General features: G+C 39.4%; 1 protein-coding gene across 1 annotated transcript in view; it reads right to left on the bottom strand.

The window, feature by feature from the left end:
- LOC146457897 (hemicentin-1-like) overlaps positions 1 to 18,461 on the bottom strand; it is a 75,627-nt gene extending 57,166 nt beyond the window's left edge. The window contains exons 1-15 of the mRNA XM_085091404.1: positions 18,328 to 18,461; positions 15,719 to 15,964; positions 13,884 to 14,144; positions 12,025 to 12,291; positions 11,415 to 11,669; positions 10,554 to 10,808; positions 9,273 to 9,530; positions 8,434 to 8,703; positions 5,938 to 6,192; positions 4,937 to 5,191; positions 4,189 to 4,443; positions 3,201 to 3,455; positions 2,422 to 2,676; positions 1,279 to 1,530; positions 448 to 705 (exon numbers count right to left, since the gene is read on the bottom strand). Of these exons, the coding sequence (XP_084947530.1) occupies positions 448 to 705; positions 1,279 to 1,530; positions 2,422 to 2,676; positions 3,201 to 3,455; positions 4,189 to 4,443; positions 4,937 to 5,191; positions 5,938 to 6,192; positions 8,434 to 8,703; positions 9,273 to 9,530; positions 10,554 to 10,808; positions 11,415 to 11,669; positions 12,025 to 12,291; positions 13,884 to 14,144; positions 15,719 to 15,875 (3,508 nt within the window). The 5' untranslated portion in view covers positions 15,876 to 15,964; positions 18,328 to 18,461. The remainder of the gene's footprint in view (positions 1 to 447; positions 706 to 1,278; positions 1,531 to 2,421; positions 2,677 to 3,200; positions 3,456 to 4,188; positions 4,444 to 4,936; positions 5,192 to 5,937; positions 6,193 to 8,433; positions 8,704 to 9,272; positions 9,531 to 10,553; positions 10,809 to 11,414; positions 11,670 to 12,024; positions 12,292 to 13,883; positions 14,145 to 15,718; positions 15,965 to 18,327) is intronic.
- Positions 18,462 to 20,035: the final 1,574 nt, after the last annotated feature.

Raw genomic sequence — 20,035 nt, 5'->3', positions numbered from 1 at the left:
CCGCTGCGCACGCCTGCGGCGCGCGCGAGAGCTCCGCTAAAAACCATTTGATCACAAACAAACGACCGCTGTCATGCAAAAATCATGCAGGCAAAAATGGAAAGAATCGTCCACAGATTTCTAGTTTTAGATATTTCCTATGGAACAAAATAAAAGGAAGTCCAACAATTGAAGATTTTATGGTATCAACTGCGCTACTGAAGGAAGGGAAACATGGTTTGAAATACAGTGTCTGGTATCTGCTGTCATATGATTTCCACAATCACACATTTGATGGTACGTACACTTGCAAATATTAAAGAGTCTCGTGAATCAAGTCGAACTCGAGGGCGGAAACTGTGCTGCAAAGCATACAGCTGCAAAGGCAATTCATTGTACTGGCAGATCAATAAGGCACTTCTCTAAAGTAATTAACACATGTGTACTAAATGTATTTTGCTAACTCACCAACAGTTGTAAAACTGACAGAAGCATTGTGGCTGGTGCCTACAGTATTGATAGGAACACAGGTGTAAACTCCATCTTTGTCAACAGTGACATTAAACACGCCTGAGCTGCTGTTGCCAATGTAAGCGTCATTAAAGTAGAACTGATACACATGGACATCTGGATTAGCATCTGTGGAGCAGTTTAATGACACAGTGGAGCCTCGCAGCACTGTGGTGTTTGAAGGAGTCAATATCATGCTTGTTCCAGTTGGTAGGTCTGCAATAATAAAACAATTCTTCAGTTTTGGTAGTATACCAGATGTGGACAGGCCTGGTGAGCCAGGTATGGAATCCCAAGGGCACGGGTTCCCATGCTGCAACTAATCGAAAATCAATCGGTGAAGGGAGTTGAAGTTGATAGGCAGTGGTTGTAAGCAAAAACATTAGGACTAGCTGGTAAAAAACAAAAACATTGTTGTGCTATTAGTAGCATTATTGAGACCAAGACTGCAGTGCAGAACCCTCGAAATCCAAAAGGTAGTTTATATAGTATAAGTGGATTGAAAACGTAAAATGATATAGTATGATTGATTTCTGTTTTCGTCTACAAGTCCGCCCTTCAACGAAACACTGGCAATGTATGGTCTATGAATAACAATAATTCACCATACTGCTTAGCACAACAGACGTTTGATATCAAGGAATAAGTGTAAGTATTAGCCTGGTCTTTCCGGTCTCCACACTCAAAAATTTGTTGTGATGTATCTTGCAACAAACACCTTTTTGACGATGATACATGCATCAAAAGTGACTCCAACCTTAAAGCATTGTGTAAAAATGTAGTACTCACAATGTAAATCAACTGCACAGGATGCATTGTGGGTCCCAAAGGCATTTGAAGCACTGCACACGTAATTGCCAGATTCACTTCTTTTAATAGCTCCAATGACAAGCATCTCATTTTGAGAAAGAGCGCTGCCTGTACTTTCTCTGATCCATGTGATGTTCGGGGCAGGATTGCCAGTAGCATTGCAATACAGAGTTGCGTTATCACCCTCCGTAACTGGAGAAGAACACTGTTGAATCGTCGCAGTTGGCAAATCTGCAAGGAAGACATACGCCTGATAACTGATGTACATAACTATCTGATTTAGCTACAGCCTTGTGCATTATATGTTGGCATTTGGTAGTGTCATTACTCATTACTCATAACTACCCGGCTAACTGGAGGTACAGTGTAGTGACCTGCGCTAGAATTTCTTTTGTATGTCAAGCAGGATGCGGGACTGTGTATGATTGGTGTAACTTAGAGAAAGCCATGAATATTTTCATGCTGTGTCGGGATTGGTGAGTGGAGATCATCAGAGATAAAAGGGGAAACTGTATGGGAACTGAGAGGGGAACAAAGTAGAAATAAAGTAATAAAAGTGACATTTTGAGAAGGCCCACTGGGGCTGCCTCAAAATGTAGTCTGGAAGTGGAACAAATAGTGAAAAATCATTGTCTCTGTGATTAAAAAAGAATTAACAATGAAAATAAGCGAGAAAATCCGACATTTCCAAGCCGTCATGCCTTTATTTGAAAGGTTATAGAAAATGGCAATTGGTCATGTAATTATATTGGAAAAAGTGTCAAAATTTATTAATAAAAGTGAACTACCAGTACCAAAAACCCCATAGATTAGACCATAGTTAATTAAAGGCAATGGTTATGAAACCTGACAAGCTTCTTTTTTATATGTTTTTGTTTGCCTTTTTGGCCCTGATCCTGCACAGACAACAATAGAATTTGGAATGTGTTGGAGCAACTGACCAATAGAAACGTTTTTGTTAAGATATTCAACTGTGGTGTCAACGTTAAAACAAAGGATTGTGTAGGGGTGCGGCCCTTCCAACATAAATTGCAGCACAATTGTTTTCATGGTGAGGTTTCCTAACCAGTCCCTCAATTTACTATGATTAGACGGTGTACAATGAATAACATGAGTACTCACAGAACACAGTTATCATGGCAGAAGCATTTGCTAACCCAAGATTATTTTCTGCTTTACATATGTACACTGCTCCATTATCTTGTCTCATCAGACCGGTAATATTTAGGGTCTGAGATGTGGAGAGTACAGTGCTGTTTCCTTGCCTCGTCCACGTGATGTTTGGCTGTGGATTGCCAGTGAAATTGCAAAAAAGGAAAGCTCCATTGCCTTCTATAACTTGTTGAGATGATGGGGCATAGACAACCTCAGGAGCATCTGCAAAGCAATGTCAAATAATTCAATGTAGACCTGTCATTAAGCTTAATTTGGAGAAGCCGATTATACAAGGAAAGTAGCCAGTCATAAACAGTTAACCCTTCCACTCCCAGGAGTGATCAATATGTTGTTTCCCTCTGCATTATCAATACATTGTCAACCAGACAGGTGATGAGAATAAAGAAATTCGTCAACTAGGTGATATTGTACACTGATGTAATACAATATTCTGTGAACTAACTTTAAAAGAAATGTATGGCAGTCAGTCAGGAGAATTAACATTCAGATCATTGGAGCGCAAGGGTTAAGAACGTCTTCCATTCTTATTGTCTTTTTGTCATTTTCGAAATCTTTTCAGCTGGCTGTCCTCACCGTAGTTGCCAACCATGGCTACCAATGACAGCCCAGAATTTTTTTGTATCTGTTAACAATTAATAATATCATGGAATTCTTCCTTTCAAAGATGATTATTCTTTGATGAAGCCAATCCTGCACGATGACTAAAAACAAAAATGTTTGCTTACAGTGTACATCAATGCTGCATGACTTGGTGTCATTATTTCCAATGCCATTCCAAGCAAGGCACTCATAACTGCCCGATTCACTCCGTTTAATAGCTGCAATGACAAGCCTCTCTTTGTTTGATACTACTTTCCTTGTACTTGCTCTGATCCATGCCAAACTTGGGGCTGGGTTACCAGTAGCATTACAATATAGAGTGGCATTGTCACCCTCAGTAACTGGAGTAGGACACTGATGGATTGTCGAGGTCGGTTCGTCTGGAAGAGAAACAAAACGTAAACCTCCACATCATCCATCTTCAAAACAAGAGGCACAAGTCAATCTCGCATGAGCAGCACTGTTACACTGGCAAAGAAGAAAACTTGGGTCATCGCCCATCTTAATTATGTAATTAGGCAAAAACCTTATGTAGAGGGCAATGGGTGGAAAACCAAAGAGAATAAACGCAACTCCTTTCTTGTCATCTTACCAAGATCTCCCTTTTAATGTCCAATACCGGCACCTCGCAGATCGGCTTAAAATAAATTATATAGTGACATGCAGTCTTGTTACCCTTTTCTTGGACATTCGCATCAACTGCACGTGCATTTAAGAGTCAAAGTTAAACAGATATGAGTAGGAAATTTCAAAACAATACAAGTGCAAAAAACAAGTATACAACACTTAAATAGCACTGTAAAAATTATTAGGTTGTTAGCAGGTTGGACGTTCAATTAGTCGTGTAATTGATCCGAAGATGAATACGGGTCTCTAAATCCTGTCATATTGTTTCCTTAGACAGGAAGCTTATCTGGGCAAGTGCCACTTTACCCAGGAGAATACGGGACGGGCACTGGCCAATAGACAGTAAAGTTTTGTGCACTACACTAACATCCCATCCGAGAGGATGAAGTAATATAATCCTAATGTTGCTTTATTGTTACCAAAAGACTGATTGTGTAACTTTGCAACTACATGTATTTTCAGTAGTACGATCTTATCAATACTTACACCAGACAGTTATTGTGGCATTAGCCTCTGCTGACCCAAGACTATTTTGCACTTTACATTTGTACACTGCTCCATTATCTTCTCTTGTCAAATTGACAAGATTTAGATTCACAGACGTGGAGAGTACAGTTTTGTTTCCTTGTTTAGTCCATGTAATGTTTGGCTGAGGATTACCAGTGGCATTGCAGAAGAGGACAACGCCATTGCCCTCAACAACTTGTTGAGATGATGGGGCATAGACAACCTCAGGAGCATCTGCAAAGCAATGTCAAATAATTCAATGTAGACCTGTCATTAAGCTTAATTTGGAGAAGCCGATTGTACAAGGAAAGTAGCCAGTCATAAACAGTTAACCCTTTCACTCCCAGGAGTCATCAATATGTTGTTTCTCCTTGCATTATCAATACCTTGTCAACCAGACAGGTGATGAGAATAGAGAAATTCGCATCACTAGGTGATATTGTTCAATGATGTAATACCAAATTCTGTAAACTAACTCTAAAAGAAATGTATGGCAGTCAGTCAGGAGAATTAACATTCAGATCATTGGAGTGCAAGGGTTAAGAAGGTCTTCCATTCTTATTTTCTTTTTGTCATTTTCAAATTCTTTTCAGCCGGCTGTCCTCACTGTAGTTGCCAACCATGGCTACCAATAACAGCTCAGAATTTTTTTTGTATCTGTTAACGATTAATAATATTATGGAATTCTTCCTTTCAAAGATGATTAAAAACCGAAATGTTTGCTTACAGTGTACGTCAATGCTGCATGACTTGGTGTCATTATTTCCAATGCCATTCCAAGCAAGGCACTCATAACTGCCTGATTCACTCCGTTTAATAGCTGCAATGACAAGCCTTTCGTTGTTTGATACTACTTTCCTTGTACTTGCTCTGATCCATGCCAAACTTGGGGCTGGGTTACCAGTAGCATTACAATATAGAGTGGCATTGTCACCCTCAGTAACTGGAGTAGGACACTGATGGATTGTCAAGGTCGGTTCGTCTGGAAGAAAAACAAGACGTAAACCTCTACAACATCTATTTTCAAAATAAGAGGCACAAGTCAATCTTGCATGAGCAGCACTGTTACACTGGCAAAGAAGAAAACTTGGGTCATTGCCCATCTAAATTTAGCAAATTATTAGGCAAAATCCTTGTGAAGAGAGCAATGGGTGGAAGGCCAAAGAGAATAAACACAACTCCTTACTTGTCAGCTTACTAAGATCTCCCTTTTCATTTTCAAAACTGAGAAATTATATAGTGACATGCAAAGTCTTGATACCCTTTTCTTGGACATTCGCACCAACTGCACGTGCATTTAAGAGTCAAAGTTAAGCAGATATGAGTAGGAAATTTCAAAACAATACAAATGCAAAACACAAGTGTACAGCACTTAAATAGCACATGCAGTAAAAATTATTAGGTTGTTAGCAGGTTGGACGCTCAATTAGTGGTGTAATTGATACGAAGATGAATGCGAGTCTCTAAATCATGTCATATTGTTTCCTTAGACAGTAAGCTCATCTGGGCAATTGCCACTTCACCCAGATTTATATGGGACGGGCACTGGCCAAAAAGATGCCGATAGACAGTAAAGTTCTGTGCACTACACTAACATCCCATCCAAGAGGATGAAGTAATATAATCCTTAAGTTGTTTTATTGTCACCGAAAGACTGATTGTGTAACTATTTGTGTAACTAACTGATTGTGCAACTATTTTCAGTAGTAAGATCTTATCAATACTTACACCAGACAGTTATTGTGGCATTAGCCTCTGCTGACCCAAGACTATTTTGCACTTTACATTTGTACACTGCTCCATAATCTTCTCTTGTCAAATTGACAAGATTTAGATTCACAGACGTGGAGAGTACAGTTTTGTTTCCTTGTTTAGTCCATGTAATGTTTGGCTGAGGATTACCGGTGGCGTTACAGAAGAGGACAACGCCATTGCCCTCAACAATCTGTTGATCTGATGGAGCTGATTGAATCTCTGCTGGATCTGCAAAACAGCATAAAAAAGCAATAACTTGTAATAGCCTTATAAGATAATGCATTATGGTTTCAATATACGTTTGGTTTGAGATTTTACAAACAAGCTTCCTTTTCATTTTTACAGTGGCCACGAAAAAAGTGTCAAGACAATTTCAATTTCGTCAAGGCAATTCAAATTTCACCATGGCAATGTAAACTCTGTTCAGGCAATATCAATTTCACCACGGCAATTTCATTTTCATCACAGCCATTCGATAGCCGTGGCAATTTTAACTTCGCTCACGGTAAATTCAAATTCATCCCATTAATTTCAACTTTAACAGCTCACGGTAAATTCAATTTTATTTTATCACGGCATTTTCAACTTTGCGCATGACAAATCAGTTTAATTTCATCACGGCAATTTTGTTCAGCCTTTCTATTAAAGAACTGGAAACAGCCACTCTGATTCTAGAGGCCCATTGTCATCTGGCGGGAAATTTCGTAGAAGCCAACCTTGAAGAAATTGAGATAGATATATTTAAGAAGTTAAAATGCCTAACACGACGGACTTCCGCTGGTCGGGCCGATTAATGTACCTCAGACCTCAGGATAGTGTTCTCTCGAGAATGTTTCTGAGAGACTTCTCCCTTTTGATCAAAATTGTGATGAGATCAATCTGCTGAATAGTGTTGACCTTTTGATCTTGACGATGATGGGAAATTCTTAAATTTACTGAATGGAGGTTTTGTCATCATTCAGACCCATTGGAATAGCCATTTTGTATGCTCGAGACTGGCAAGACAGTTGCTGACTGTTCAGAATGTTTTAGCTTTAATTAACTATCCGCTGGATGCTAAGCCACAAAACAAGGGAGGCAGATGTCAGCTTTAAGAGCGCAGTACCTGTTGAGAACACAAAACAAGGAGGCTAATTAACAACTGCAAGAAGACGTAGCTCTTGAAACTGAGAAACAACAATGAACAGCTTTATAAACACGTACACCCATTACATTCTCATATTTGCGATAAACAAAAATTCAAGTTTAGGTGGCGCGCAGTATTTGCGATTCCGCTGAAATTGCCATGAGCGAAAGTTGAATTTCCGTGATGAGATTGAATTTGCCATGAAGAAATCAGATTGCCGTGATGAAACTGAAATTGCCATAAAGGAAGTTTAAATAGGCCATTTCCAAGTTGCTGTGAACCTCACTATGAAAGCGAGGTTAAGTGCAAAACTATTCATATGAAAATTAGTTTTGTTTGCATATGAATTTTCATAACAAAAACTTTGCATTAAGCCTCGTTTTCATAATGAGGTTCAAAGCAACTCGGAAAATGGTCTATTGCCGCAGTTAAATTGAAATTGCCGTGATAAAAGTGAAATTGTGATAATGGAACTGGAATTGCCATGGTGAAATTGAAATTACCATGACATTTCATGGCCACCGTACATTTTCCTTTGTTCCAGATAATAACAATAAATCTTTTTTTTTGTCACAACTGACATGCAAGAGTGGAATTTTGTCAATGAAATGCGGTACTTTGGGTATTTGGCTTAAGACCGATTTAGACGGTACAACTCTTGCTTACGACTGTTGCATGCGATTTCCGGAGGATGAGCTGCTCGCGTCATGCAAAACATCGCACACAACTCTCATCACTCAACATTGCCTATACATGTACCTACGATTGTGGTATGATTTTAAAACATGTTTTAAAATTCTACGAGAGATTTTTGGGTGTCGTAAATGAGTTGTAGGTTTGATTAACACGAAACAATTCGTGTCGTAGGCCTGTCATAAGCTTGTCGCACGCGACAAAGTCATACCGTGCAAATCGTCCTTAACAACTGCTTCAAAATGGTGCACACCATTTCAGAATGTGTCCTCCTGTCCTCCTCCCTGTACATGATCCATTACAGACAAACCACCCCCTTAAAATGGGATATTCATTCACAACCTGAACCATCTGCATTTCAAACCGGGGATCTTGTGATGGACTGGCATCTTATCCAGCGGGGATTGGTGAAACTTCGAGTCACATTATAACGGGTCTTCTGTGACAAGAACATGTTGCATTGCTGCTAATCAGTACTTCCAGGTCAATGGGTACCCTGTGGTGGGCTAACGTCACAGAGGAGAGTGGTAACCTTCCTAGTCGCTCTTTTAAGGGTACTCTGTGATGGACTAGCATCTTATTCATGAAGGGTTAGAATAATAATATTTGTTTCTGGATGCATAGAAACTCCCCAAAGTGGTGGTACTTACAGTGAACAGTGATGTTTGCCACAGCCTTAGCAGGAGTCTCCACCCCATTACTTGCCATACACTGATACTGCACCATGTTATGAGGGTTCCCTGGTCTGCGCACATTGGTAAGAGTGAGCGATGAGTTTTGTGACAACACTTGACCAGATCCACCAACTTTCGTCCATGATATGGCAGGTTCAGGTTTACCAGAGGCATTGCAGGACAGCGTGATGTTGTTTCCTTCCACAACAATGGACGATGTGGGATACACGTCCACTGAGGGTGCATCTTAAGAGAGAACAAGAGAAAATTTACTTTTACTTAATTGCAAACGTAGAAAAGCTGGTTGTTGAAGAAGAGAAAAAAAAATGGCACCATCCTTAATGAAAGGCGAAAATGATTGTACAGCTGTATCCCTCTGGAGACATATCTGGTCAACATGAATCCAAGGCATTTTTTGTAAATGAACAATACATATTGACACATGTCTTACAGTAAGACAATGCTTCACTAAGATCTGGCCCATGGCTGTTTAAAGAGAGTGAATTATCAACCCCTTAAATTTGTGTAATGTGGCCGAATTATCCACGAGCTGAGTTTGTAGGGGTGGCTTTCAAGTTCAGAAACAGAAAGGACAATTCACTCTGGTGTGTTCACAATTTCACGTTCTCCTTAAAACCTCAGTTGAATTGGCCATTTCACATTGTTTTGCAAAGGATGGCAAATAAATGTACCACAGTGTTTAATGCACGTGTAGAGCCAGTGTTTTGCTAATTAAAACATAAAAGTATTGTTTTTCAATATTCTCGTTGTCATCATTATTGCAGCTTAGGTCACTGCAGTGTCACTTGACTTACCAACAGCAGTGATGCTGACAGTAGCATTGTGTCCAGTGCCAACCGTGTTGATAGGAACACAACTGTACACTCCATCTGCATCGACAGTGGCATTGAACACGCCTGAGCTGCTGTTACCGATGAGAGTGTCATTAAAGTAAAACCGATACACATGGGCATCAGGGTTGGCATCTGTAGTACAGTTAAGGGACACTGTGGAGCCTCGCAGCACTGTGGTATTTGATGGAGTCAATGTGATGCTCGTCCCAGTTGGTCGGTCTGCAAAAGAAATTTATACATGTAACTCCTTCACTTTTGTTCATAAACAAGTACAGGGATGCCTTCATTCATTTAGTAACAGGATTTACCCTAACAGTGATCAGCATCAAAATTCTCCTTGTCATATCAATGCTTATTCAATCCCTGAGGTGATGAGAATTGAGGATATGATCACTCAAGGTGCACGAATTTTCTTGAGATTTTAATACCTTTTCCCCAGAACTTTTATAAGAAAAGTATGGGGACAAGATGGGAGAATTTGTTCTTTGATATTAGGGGTTAAAGGGTTAATAGCCTATTTCGCATTAGTCTAAATAACATGTTAGACTAGTTTTGTCTGTCATTTGTGGCCAACAAGGGGCCATTGGGCCCGGAAACTACAGTAAGATAACAATGAGCTTCTCAGAGTTGAAAAAAGTAAAGGACAGCAGGAGGAGCCGACTTCTTCAAAGCTTCACAACAGCACGGCCAAGTACTGGTTTAAGAATGTCAGACTTGGAATCACAGCCTGTAATATGAAGTTGTCAACAAAGCACCAAAAAAATTGTGGGAATTAACCATACAGTACTTTTCCACACAAAAAACTGTTTTTAATACTTTCTCATAAAGGATTCATTATGAATACTGTAGCACAATTTTCTGTTCAATCTCGTGACATGTACTTGACTCATAGCAAACTTGGTGCAATTGTCTTGTTGGGTACAAACTCACGACTTGCAAAACTCAATTTTTTGGTCAGGAAAATAATGTCACAAATAACTTCAATTATTGAAAACTGGATCATTGTATAATGTAACTCCAGGGATTTGATTGGCTTAGCGGCCATGGCCATGGTATGAGCCATTATACCATACCCGAGAAATACATGTACACAGTAGCAACCATTAAGTCGTCCTCCCGTTGTTCTTGCAAATTGAAATCAGCAAGATCTGGACATGAGATGATTATAGCCAACTTGGTGTGCTATCTATCATCTCATATCCAGTGCATGCTCATGGAATAACTGTTAATTATTTCACTTACAAAATACATTTAGTCTGCATGTTCTCGTGGAATTGTTCCCAATGCCATTGGAAGCATAGCACCGATAACTGCCTGCTTGGCTGCGATTAATGGCTGCAAGCACAAGCTCTTCACTGCTGCTGAGTATGGCACCACTTTGCTGCTGAATCCAGGTAATGTTTGGTGCTGGGTTACCAGTAGCATTACAGAACAAAGTGACACTATCTCCCTCAGTTATAGGACTAGGACACTGCTGGACAGAAATTGCAGGCTCATCTGAAAAAGTAGAGTAGGAAATGAGTGGCAAGTATAATGTACATACTTTGATTGATTAATTGTTCAGCTCGATCACACAGCATGTTAATTAACAAGGAAACAAACTCATCTTGATATTTTTGCTATCACAAATTGCTGCAAATTAAAATAGGCAATGAAAGGATTGTCAGGGTAACATTATGATTGCAAATAATTTTTGCAAAAGTGCATTTGAATAGGTACATTTCAGCACCATTTAAACCCTGGAGTATTCCCTAAACTTCTCAGCCACTGCCTTAAATCACAGAGATTCCACAAGTTTTTGTCAACACCAAAAAATCTATAAGTTTTGAACTACTGTACATGTACATGTAAATTGATCTTTCTCTCCAAATGACTGGTTTAATGAAATTCACAAAGGTGGTAAAAGTGGGTGGCATTAAAAAAAAACCCTTGCTTTCTGGCAGACGGTTTTCTCTATTGGCTTGTAGAATACATTATTGCTAACCACTCTACCACCAAAATTTTACATTCATGCAAACAGGACTGCTGTGACCCATTCTAGCCAAGTCTGGACCTGAGAATCTAGACCTGTACATCGACACTTCACGGATAAAACTTGCTTACATAGCACGTTGATACTGAAACTGGCATCTGCTGCCTGTCTCACTCCATTCCATGCTGTGCACTTGTACCCCCCACGCTGCTGACGTGAGATGTTGGCAATAGTGAACAAATCCCCCTGATGCAACACTGTTGGGTTTCCATCTTTTGTCCATGTGATGTTTGATGCTGGGTTGCCTGTTGCATTACAATGTAGCATTACATTGTTGTTTTCGATGACGGTCTTGTTAGATGGAGCTTGGTCGATTTTAGAGGGATCTGAAAACAGAACCAGAAGAGTCATTTAGCACTATTCAGTGGCAGATCTGGGGGTGGGGACCTGGAGCTAAGTACTTTTAACATAGGTACACTGTACATGTATGTACATTTACGTATATAAATAATAACAGGTCTTCCTTTGAGCCTCTCAGTGTAACAGTGCCCCCCTCCCAGACTGGGTTGCCATGGTTACCCACGAGCACCTGTTTCAATTCTGCCCACTGTGTACCCCCCTCCCCTCCACCATACGGCACCTAATCCCAAGCTTATCTCTCGCCTTGAGATATTATTACATTATGACTGTATTAAAAAAATGTATTAAAAATTGTATTAAAAAGGCTAATTTATAGCTTACAATGAACAATGATGGTTGTGTTAGCAGTGGCAGCATTTCCAATCCCATTAAATGCAGTACACTGGTAACGAAGTTCTTCTGTAGGTGTACCAGGTCGGGTGACGTTTACAACAGTGAGAACTGCATTCCGTGACAAAATGCCAGGGGTACCAACAACACTCCACATAATGGAAGGAGAGGGTATGCCAGATACATTGCACGTCAGAGTAGCATTGTCACCCTCAATAACATTTGCTGATGCTGGTGAAATTGAAGCTTGTGGTGGATCTAAAACATGCAGAGATGAATAGTCAGTCTGTCACACATGAGTACAAATTAATGCATGTGTAAAACCTTAACAAAACACCCAGTTTCTAAGACCTTTCTGTAGAAACTTGTGTAAAGCATTGGTGTTCAAGGCATTTACTGGCCAGTACAAGCTGCTGTATGATTGAGTGCAAGAAAGACACTTCAAAGAATACAGAGGCAATAAACAAATTCAATACAGTTGTACTGGATAAACTGATAGCTGTCGGTTGCACTTGTACTTTTTGCACAGATGTTCAAAGTGATCTTTTCAGAAATTCAAACAGTCTTCCTTATTAGTACAAGTAGGTATAAAAAAAGTGGTAAACTCCAGTAGACATTAAATGTGTACTGTAAGTATAAATTAATCTGACTTGTGATCCTATTGGTCAGGTCTTATAGACCCAAAATGGTTTTTGATATTTGTAAGAGCCAAGTAATCTACAGGTCAAGTAGTCTAAGAAAACTAAAGGAAGAAACTCCTCGTTAACTACATGCAGGACCAGCTTTACACTGTAACTGTCCACCTGGCAGGTGTCAGCTACCTTGAAAAAAGTATTGTAGTACGTTGTGCATTGACAAACAAGGGAAAGTCAGCTGGGACCAGCCAACCTAATGGTGTCTTCTGCACTGATATTATAGTGCCTGCTTTGAGGTATTCAATGGTAGAAATGTACATGTATATACAAGACACCAAGGACAACTTGCATAAAACTTAACGGCGAGCGTAAATGCTACCATCAGACATTAATATACTGAATGTGACTGAGCTGAAGATCTGGCCCCAGTTGTCCAAAGGCCGGATAACTTTATCCAGTGGATAAGTCACTATCCGACAGTTTCAATCTGTGCAAAGATTTCAGTATTTCCTCTTAAACAAGCGAATATGCACACTCTAACCACAGTTAAGTTTGGGAGTGTACGAAAACCTTGGACAACGTTTAATGTGAAATATATTTTAGACGCTGAAGAGTGCCTTATCCAGCGGATAAAGTTATCCAGCCTTTGAACAACTGGGGCCTGGCGTTAGCAGTTACGCCCGACGTTAAATTTTATGCAACTCACCACAGGATCCTGAGTGTAACCAAATCTTAGTTCCAAGGATCCTCCTATTGCACTATAAAGTACTAGTAAGAACACTCCATAATTTCCTTAAGCTATTATATAACATGTACAGTACATCTGCAAGAAATTGGTCCGACCAAAAACCGTCCACAGAGAGCTGGCAGGTTTCTTTTACTTCACTTCACTTCTTGCCCTCTTAAAGGCATTTTTACAAGTCATTAACAGACTGCTACAGTATACAGGTCACTACTTAAACGAGCTAAACAGAGTCTCCTAGCCCTAACTCCTTAATAAAGAGCTAATTGAGGCCTTAAGGGCATGCTAACCCTCTTGGTTATGTACAACTACAGTGACCTGTACTTGTGCCCTGTTGCTAATGTGGCCCGTAAAAAAAAAACCTGTCCATGACAGATAGTCAAGGTGAGAGAAAACCACCCATTTTGACTTTCCTTTGTTATGACTAATTCAAGCCGTTGGGTCCCAGAGACTTCTTACTCTGGTGTACTTACCAACAACCGTTAAGTTGACAGTTGCACTTTCCCCAACACCAGCATTGTTGACAGGAGAACAGGAATAAATGCCACTTTCACTTATCTGCAGGTAGTAAAACCCACTGGCATTGCTGCCAAGGTACAAATGATTGCGGTAGAACAAGAAGTTATGTGCTGGTGGGTGTGACCACATGGAGCAGTTGAAGACAATGGTACTACCCAATAGAACCGCACTGGTATTTGAGGTGTCCACTGAGAGTTTTGTATTCTCCGGCTTGGCTGAAACATGAAATATAATTTTGCATATTACTAATTATGAATATTTAGTAAAAACTCATTTTATACTTAGGGTGGAATTTTGAATTGAATATGAAATACTACCAATTGTCCGAACAGAGGAACAAGGCCCACTAACTACATGTACATGTAAATGGATGCTATTTGCAAAAGACATCACACTTAATGGAAAATTGAGGTCCTGACAAATCAATTTAATGAGCAACAAAGATTCCTGGTGCAGTGAGGTGAATTCTATCTCAGTTGCAGCTGGAGAATGATAATGATGATGATGATAATATTCTTACTGAGATTTAGGGGCCTAAATCAAACAATGCCAATGTAGACATGACAAGGTGAGTGAAAACAGAGTTTTGTATCTACCAACTCTCCTGGATTATCCAGAAATCTCCCAAAATTAATACAAAACAAATCTCCTTGTCTCAATCCCACATGGGTAAACAAGTCTCTTGAATGGATAAAAGCGACATTTCCCCTGTTCAATAAAGTATGATACAGTGTATCTTTAACCCCTAATTTTTTCCCATTCAAATACCATACCATTTGGTTTATTTGCTTGTCATTTTCCCTTAGCATGGACGGTTCCATCTTCAGGAACAAAGGCTCTCTAAATTCTGCAACTTAGGGGTTGTTCATACTTATTTTTATTTTTTATTTTTATTTAATTCAATATTTATCCAGGGGCATCCAATTTAGCAGAGCTAGTTTAAATGGAGCCCTGACACAGCACAAGACAAAACACAAAACATTGAAACAAAAAAAAAAGCAAATAAAAAACTAGACAAATAATTAAGTTATAAATGCAGCATGTACCGCGGGCGTTACTGCTTAAGATGGCACTTTAGTTTGGTTTTAAATTTACTGAACGCCTCTACCTGTCTAATGGTTCTCGGGATGGTGTTATAAGTTCGAGCACCGTTTATTCTGAAGCTCCCCTGATACTTAGCAGTTTTTGCGAAGGGAGGGCGCAACAAATCACGGCTTCTGGTGTTATAGTCATGGTAAAGATGCGCGTGCCTAAACTCTGAAAGTAAGTACGAAGGCGCTATTCCGTGAAGACATTTATGGACTAAAAGGCATTTGAGATAATTTCTGCGCGCTTGTAGGTTGGGCCAACCAAGTGTTGATTTTAATTCCTCAGCCCCGACTGATCGACCTTCAATAATGCATGCAGCACGTCTACTTGTTGGGTATATGTATTATAGTACAGGAATCAGTGGAGAGGGAGAGCAGGGGTTACAAAAGACAGTAATTTAAACCTGCACCTTTCAAAAGTTCTATTCTCACTGGACCCTGATTATAACCTACAGCTGCATAAATGTTTTAAGCGTGGGGAGCATTGTTGTTGTTCAGTCTTTTGCACTCTCGACCAACCATGAAGACATTGTAAACAGTGCAAGTTGCCTCAAAAGAGAGGGCGGCCTTTAGTGGAGAGAAGAAGGGGGCATAAAATTGGAATCAAACAACACCACCCAACCTCCACTGATCAAGTGATTTATAGCGAACACACCCCAGTCTGAACAAGGTTAATTTACAGTAGAAAAGGCTGTACGTACTTTGCACATCGAGATAAGCAGTGGCATTAACAGTCAAATTTAAGCCATTATCTGCAGAGCACACATACTCTCCAGCCTGGTTCCTATTGACCACAAAGCTCAAGGTGTCCCCTGTGCCCAGTATGTTTCCATCTCGAAGCCATGTTATGTTGGGCATGGGATTACCAGAGGCACTACAGAAGAAGGTGACGGTCTCCGTTTCATTAGCGGTCTTGTTGGTTGGCGTGGAAGTGAAACTCACTGGAACTAGAGGATAAATTAATTAAAAACAAGCAGATTGTAAGTAGATGACTTGTTAATGCCCACCGTGATTAAGCAACCTCCATCAAACACTGAAGAGGGATTACTTGGTTTCATAAAAGCTAATAACCACAAACCCCTCATCAATAAAAAGTACTAATTAGAATTTAAATTATTTGAACAACACGACAAGAGAAGGTTAAATTTGCTCCTCCTTGATTGCTTTTGCAAAATTGTGTTTGCATGTCCATTAGAAAGTATACAAGGAATCTGCCTCATTGCCTTTTTTTCTATCTCTGAAAACAGTAACAGGTACAATGTAGCAAGAAATAGGAAATTATTAGTACAATCAGCAACTACCGCAACAGAGGTGACAAAGCACGAGGAAAGGGAGAGAAATTGATTGACATCGTAATCAATTGTTTTTACTCGGGATAATTGAAAAGTGAAAGCATGGGCATGATGTGTGGTCAACCTCATCTTCAGGGCCCTCGTGAAATTCAAAATGGCATAGAAGTATTCTTGCAGCACGTGCCAGGGTCTTCACCGCCCAACATTTTGAATTTCATGTATGCATGAGGACCCTGGAGACCAGTTTCGTTATATGACCACAAGCAATGACCTTTTTTGAAAAGTGGCCATGAGACTAGTGTAATGTATGGTATCAAAACAACTGATAAGTGATGTTTTTCAACCAAGAATAAGTGATATCAATGATATGGAGGGTTATCTGGTATTAATGTCAACCAGCCTTATTTCTCGAGTGCTTATTGCCAGTGTTCCTCAGATGCAATCCATTCAGGTCAATTGAGAATAAGGAAAAATATCAAAATTATCACCAAATTAATTATCAAGATATTAATTTTGATGTTCCTACAAAGTCTTCCAACTAGTACCATATTTAGAAATATACGAAGAACAATTAATTTTATGACAATAGTCATAGATCCTACACAAAAATAGCTAACATTCTTTTGTTTGCATTCAAATTAACCTTACTTAAACCTCATTCTTGAGTTCAAAAATCTAATTAAAAGAATATTTTATCTGGAACAAAGCTAGTGAGGCAGCTAACTTGAATGCAGGCAAAAGAATATTAAAATGGCAGCCATGTTTGTATAGGGTCTACAGTATGTTGACATTGGGGTTGAAGAAAGCTACACAGCTCTGGACCCAGGATTATGCAAGCCACGGTGGTATCATTGGGCGCTTAATGGTTCATTATGGTGGATAATTCTTTTTTCGATGGTCATAATCACCTCAGAATGAGAAATTTAGATTTAGTCATGAAGAAAAACTTAAGTTTTCTTTGGCAAAATGTCAGAGAAAAATGCAAAAGAAGGTCAGACAGCATTTTCATAAGGGCAGCAACAGCTTTAAAGAAGCTGAAGTTCGAGAAATAGTTAGAGCCTATTCCTTAAAACTAAAGTTCTGGAAGTTAAATTTTCAGCTATCTGAGCATCCAAACATATCAAACTGAAGAACAGGTACTAATTAGATTACAAAAACATGCCCTTGAAAGGACACAAAAATATATGTGAACACAGGAAACATCATTTTTTAAAATGAAATACTTCTATTTGGGAAACCTGTGGCATATGGGTGCATCACTTTATAAACAAATGTATGAGATGATGGCTCACTGAGGCTTACATTTAGTTACTTAAGTCTCAACTGTTTGAACACTCAACAGGGCCTTAAGTTCATTTAGCAATTTGGTTCTTGCATTTGAAACATTTAGGGCCAGTTATTTAAACAGAGTCTAACTTAGGCCTCAGTGGGTCTCCAAAATTATCTGTTGATAAGTGGTTTATTTTAGGGACCGAGATGAATAGTTTTCTAGTATGGGATGCAAGCCTTCTTGTTACTGTAAATAGCAGACAATGTTTGGATGACTGTTGGCAAAAATTGAAAATGGTTTTGTTAAACACCGTCTAAACTGTCTTTTAATAACTGACCCTTGATGTATTTAAATTACATGTATAAAAAAATAATAAATGAACCGTGGGAACGCGGTTACTAAATTCCCACGAGTATTTTGTAAAAAATTCTCAACGATTGCCAACAACAATTGCCGTCTTCTAATCAAAAAGGTTCTAGAGGATTCTTTTCTTGGGGGAATAAAAGATTTCATAATGGTTAAAATTTGGCCAGAACTAATCGAGAGCGTTTGCTGTGATCTTCACGTCTATTAATTTTCATTGTGATTTTATCGGAGTGCTGTCGCAATGAAATTGACAATAAATTACCGGTGTCTTTTAAGCCCAAAACAATTAAGTACCAATTAACTGCAACGTACATGAACATTCCTTCACGGCAGAACACTGAACACTAAAAGCTAATACAATAAATAAATATACTCAGCTTACCAAGAACATCAAGGTAAATTTCAGTTATATCCTTTCTGAACTGGACACCCTCCAATGATTGAACCTCCACCTGGTATAACGATGTATCGTCTGCTGTAACATTTCTTATAATCAATGTGGCGGGATTACGGATTTCAAATCGACCATCGACCTTAGCCCAATTGTCTAGAATTATAATTTTATCGGACGCGCTCGACCCTCTAATAATTAATCCGATTGTTTGGTCACCTAACTGCCTGATCCTTGTAAAGCTAACTTCTCTGAATAACGCGGAACCGAGCGAAAAGTTCCAATTCAGAACGATATCCGTGTTGATTAAGACTTTGGTCGGGTTGCTTGGCACCAAAGTGATGTTCACGCCCTCTGCAAAAAGAAACGAAGCGAAAATATTACAGTAAACGATAAGTTAAGTGCATGTCCATGCAGTGAATTTGAGTAATTTGTAAACAAATTAATTTCCATGTTTTATATTGCATACATCTTGGGATCAGTTCGGCAAACAAACTGCCTTCAAGCTTACTACAAACAACTGTTTACTTAGCGGATGTACAGGAACGAGCTGAGCTACACAATGCATTGCATTAGAAATTGACTGCGCTGCAGTGCTCTAGCTTCGCGCGTCCAGAGTAATCATAATCGTACGAAAGCTGCACAAAGACACCTACCGACAAGCGTAACTCCGTACAGTGAAATAGCCAAAACAAAAAACCACCGATTAGCCAAGCTACACAAAGGAACCATCATTTTTTTCTGGTTAATCCAGCGGATCTTGAGGCAGTCTCGAAAACACAGCGCTCAACCTTCAGCTACCCAAAAAGTTTCGACTCGCTCACTACAAAACGCCCCAGTTTTCACATTCCTTTGACCTTAAATGTATTTTAGGGCTATTCATTAAAACTAAAAACAGGATCTGAATCCAAACACATTACATACCTGCTAACACCTCGCTGATTGTTCAGAACAATCATTTGCAATCACTGTTTCATCCGTGTGAAAACGTGAATCATAAATAATTGAAATTTGCCCAAAGAGATGCTAATGCGACTTGTCATGCCTTAAATTGGATGACCTTCATAGATTACAGAGGAAAGGTGCGCACAATACAACAAGAAAACGATCTCCATATTTTTTGTCCTCGCGCCTTGCTGCCTCGCTCTGGTGCCTAGTCTTCTCGCAGCGCAGGAGCATGACTGAGGCTTGCGTGGTTGCATGACTCATGAACAATCCTTGGTTTGCGGAGAAAGCAAGACTTACGAACAATTCGTGTACTTTACCATTGTGGTTTATAAATAATTTAGCAATACGATTTTTTGAGGGTTTGATATGACAGCTTGTGCTCGTTTGTACCCAGGCTCCTGAGAACCCCCAAAAAATCAACATACGTGTGCTTTCAATTTAACAAATTGTCGTCAGTTTTTCATGCGTTTCTCCCGTTATTGATCATGAATTCCGACATAACATTGTCAAAGATCAAGGCTGTAGATCCACGAGGCGTTACTGAGAGATTTAAACATGCCAACTACAGTTCCATAATAAAAATGGCGATCGCCAACCCGGCTCGTTTTTGAGTTATTACCACTAAAAGGGAAAAATAGGGGTATTTTTTATCAGGTAATACAGTTACCTGGTAACCTATTATGTCTAGATAAAGACTATCACTTGTTTGCCAATGCTTAGGTATTTCACTGAGTACGTAAAATATGATCAT

Source organism: Pavona decussata, unplaced genomic scaffold (genome assembly GCF_977016875.1).
Source record: "Pavona decussata unplaced genomic scaffold, jaPavDecu1.1 SCAFFOLD_236, whole genome shotgun sequence".
Taxonomy (NCBI): Eukaryota; Metazoa; Cnidaria; class Anthozoa; order Scleractinia; family Agariciidae; genus Pavona; species Pavona decussata.
This window is presented reverse-complemented; position numbering and strand designations above follow the sequence as displayed.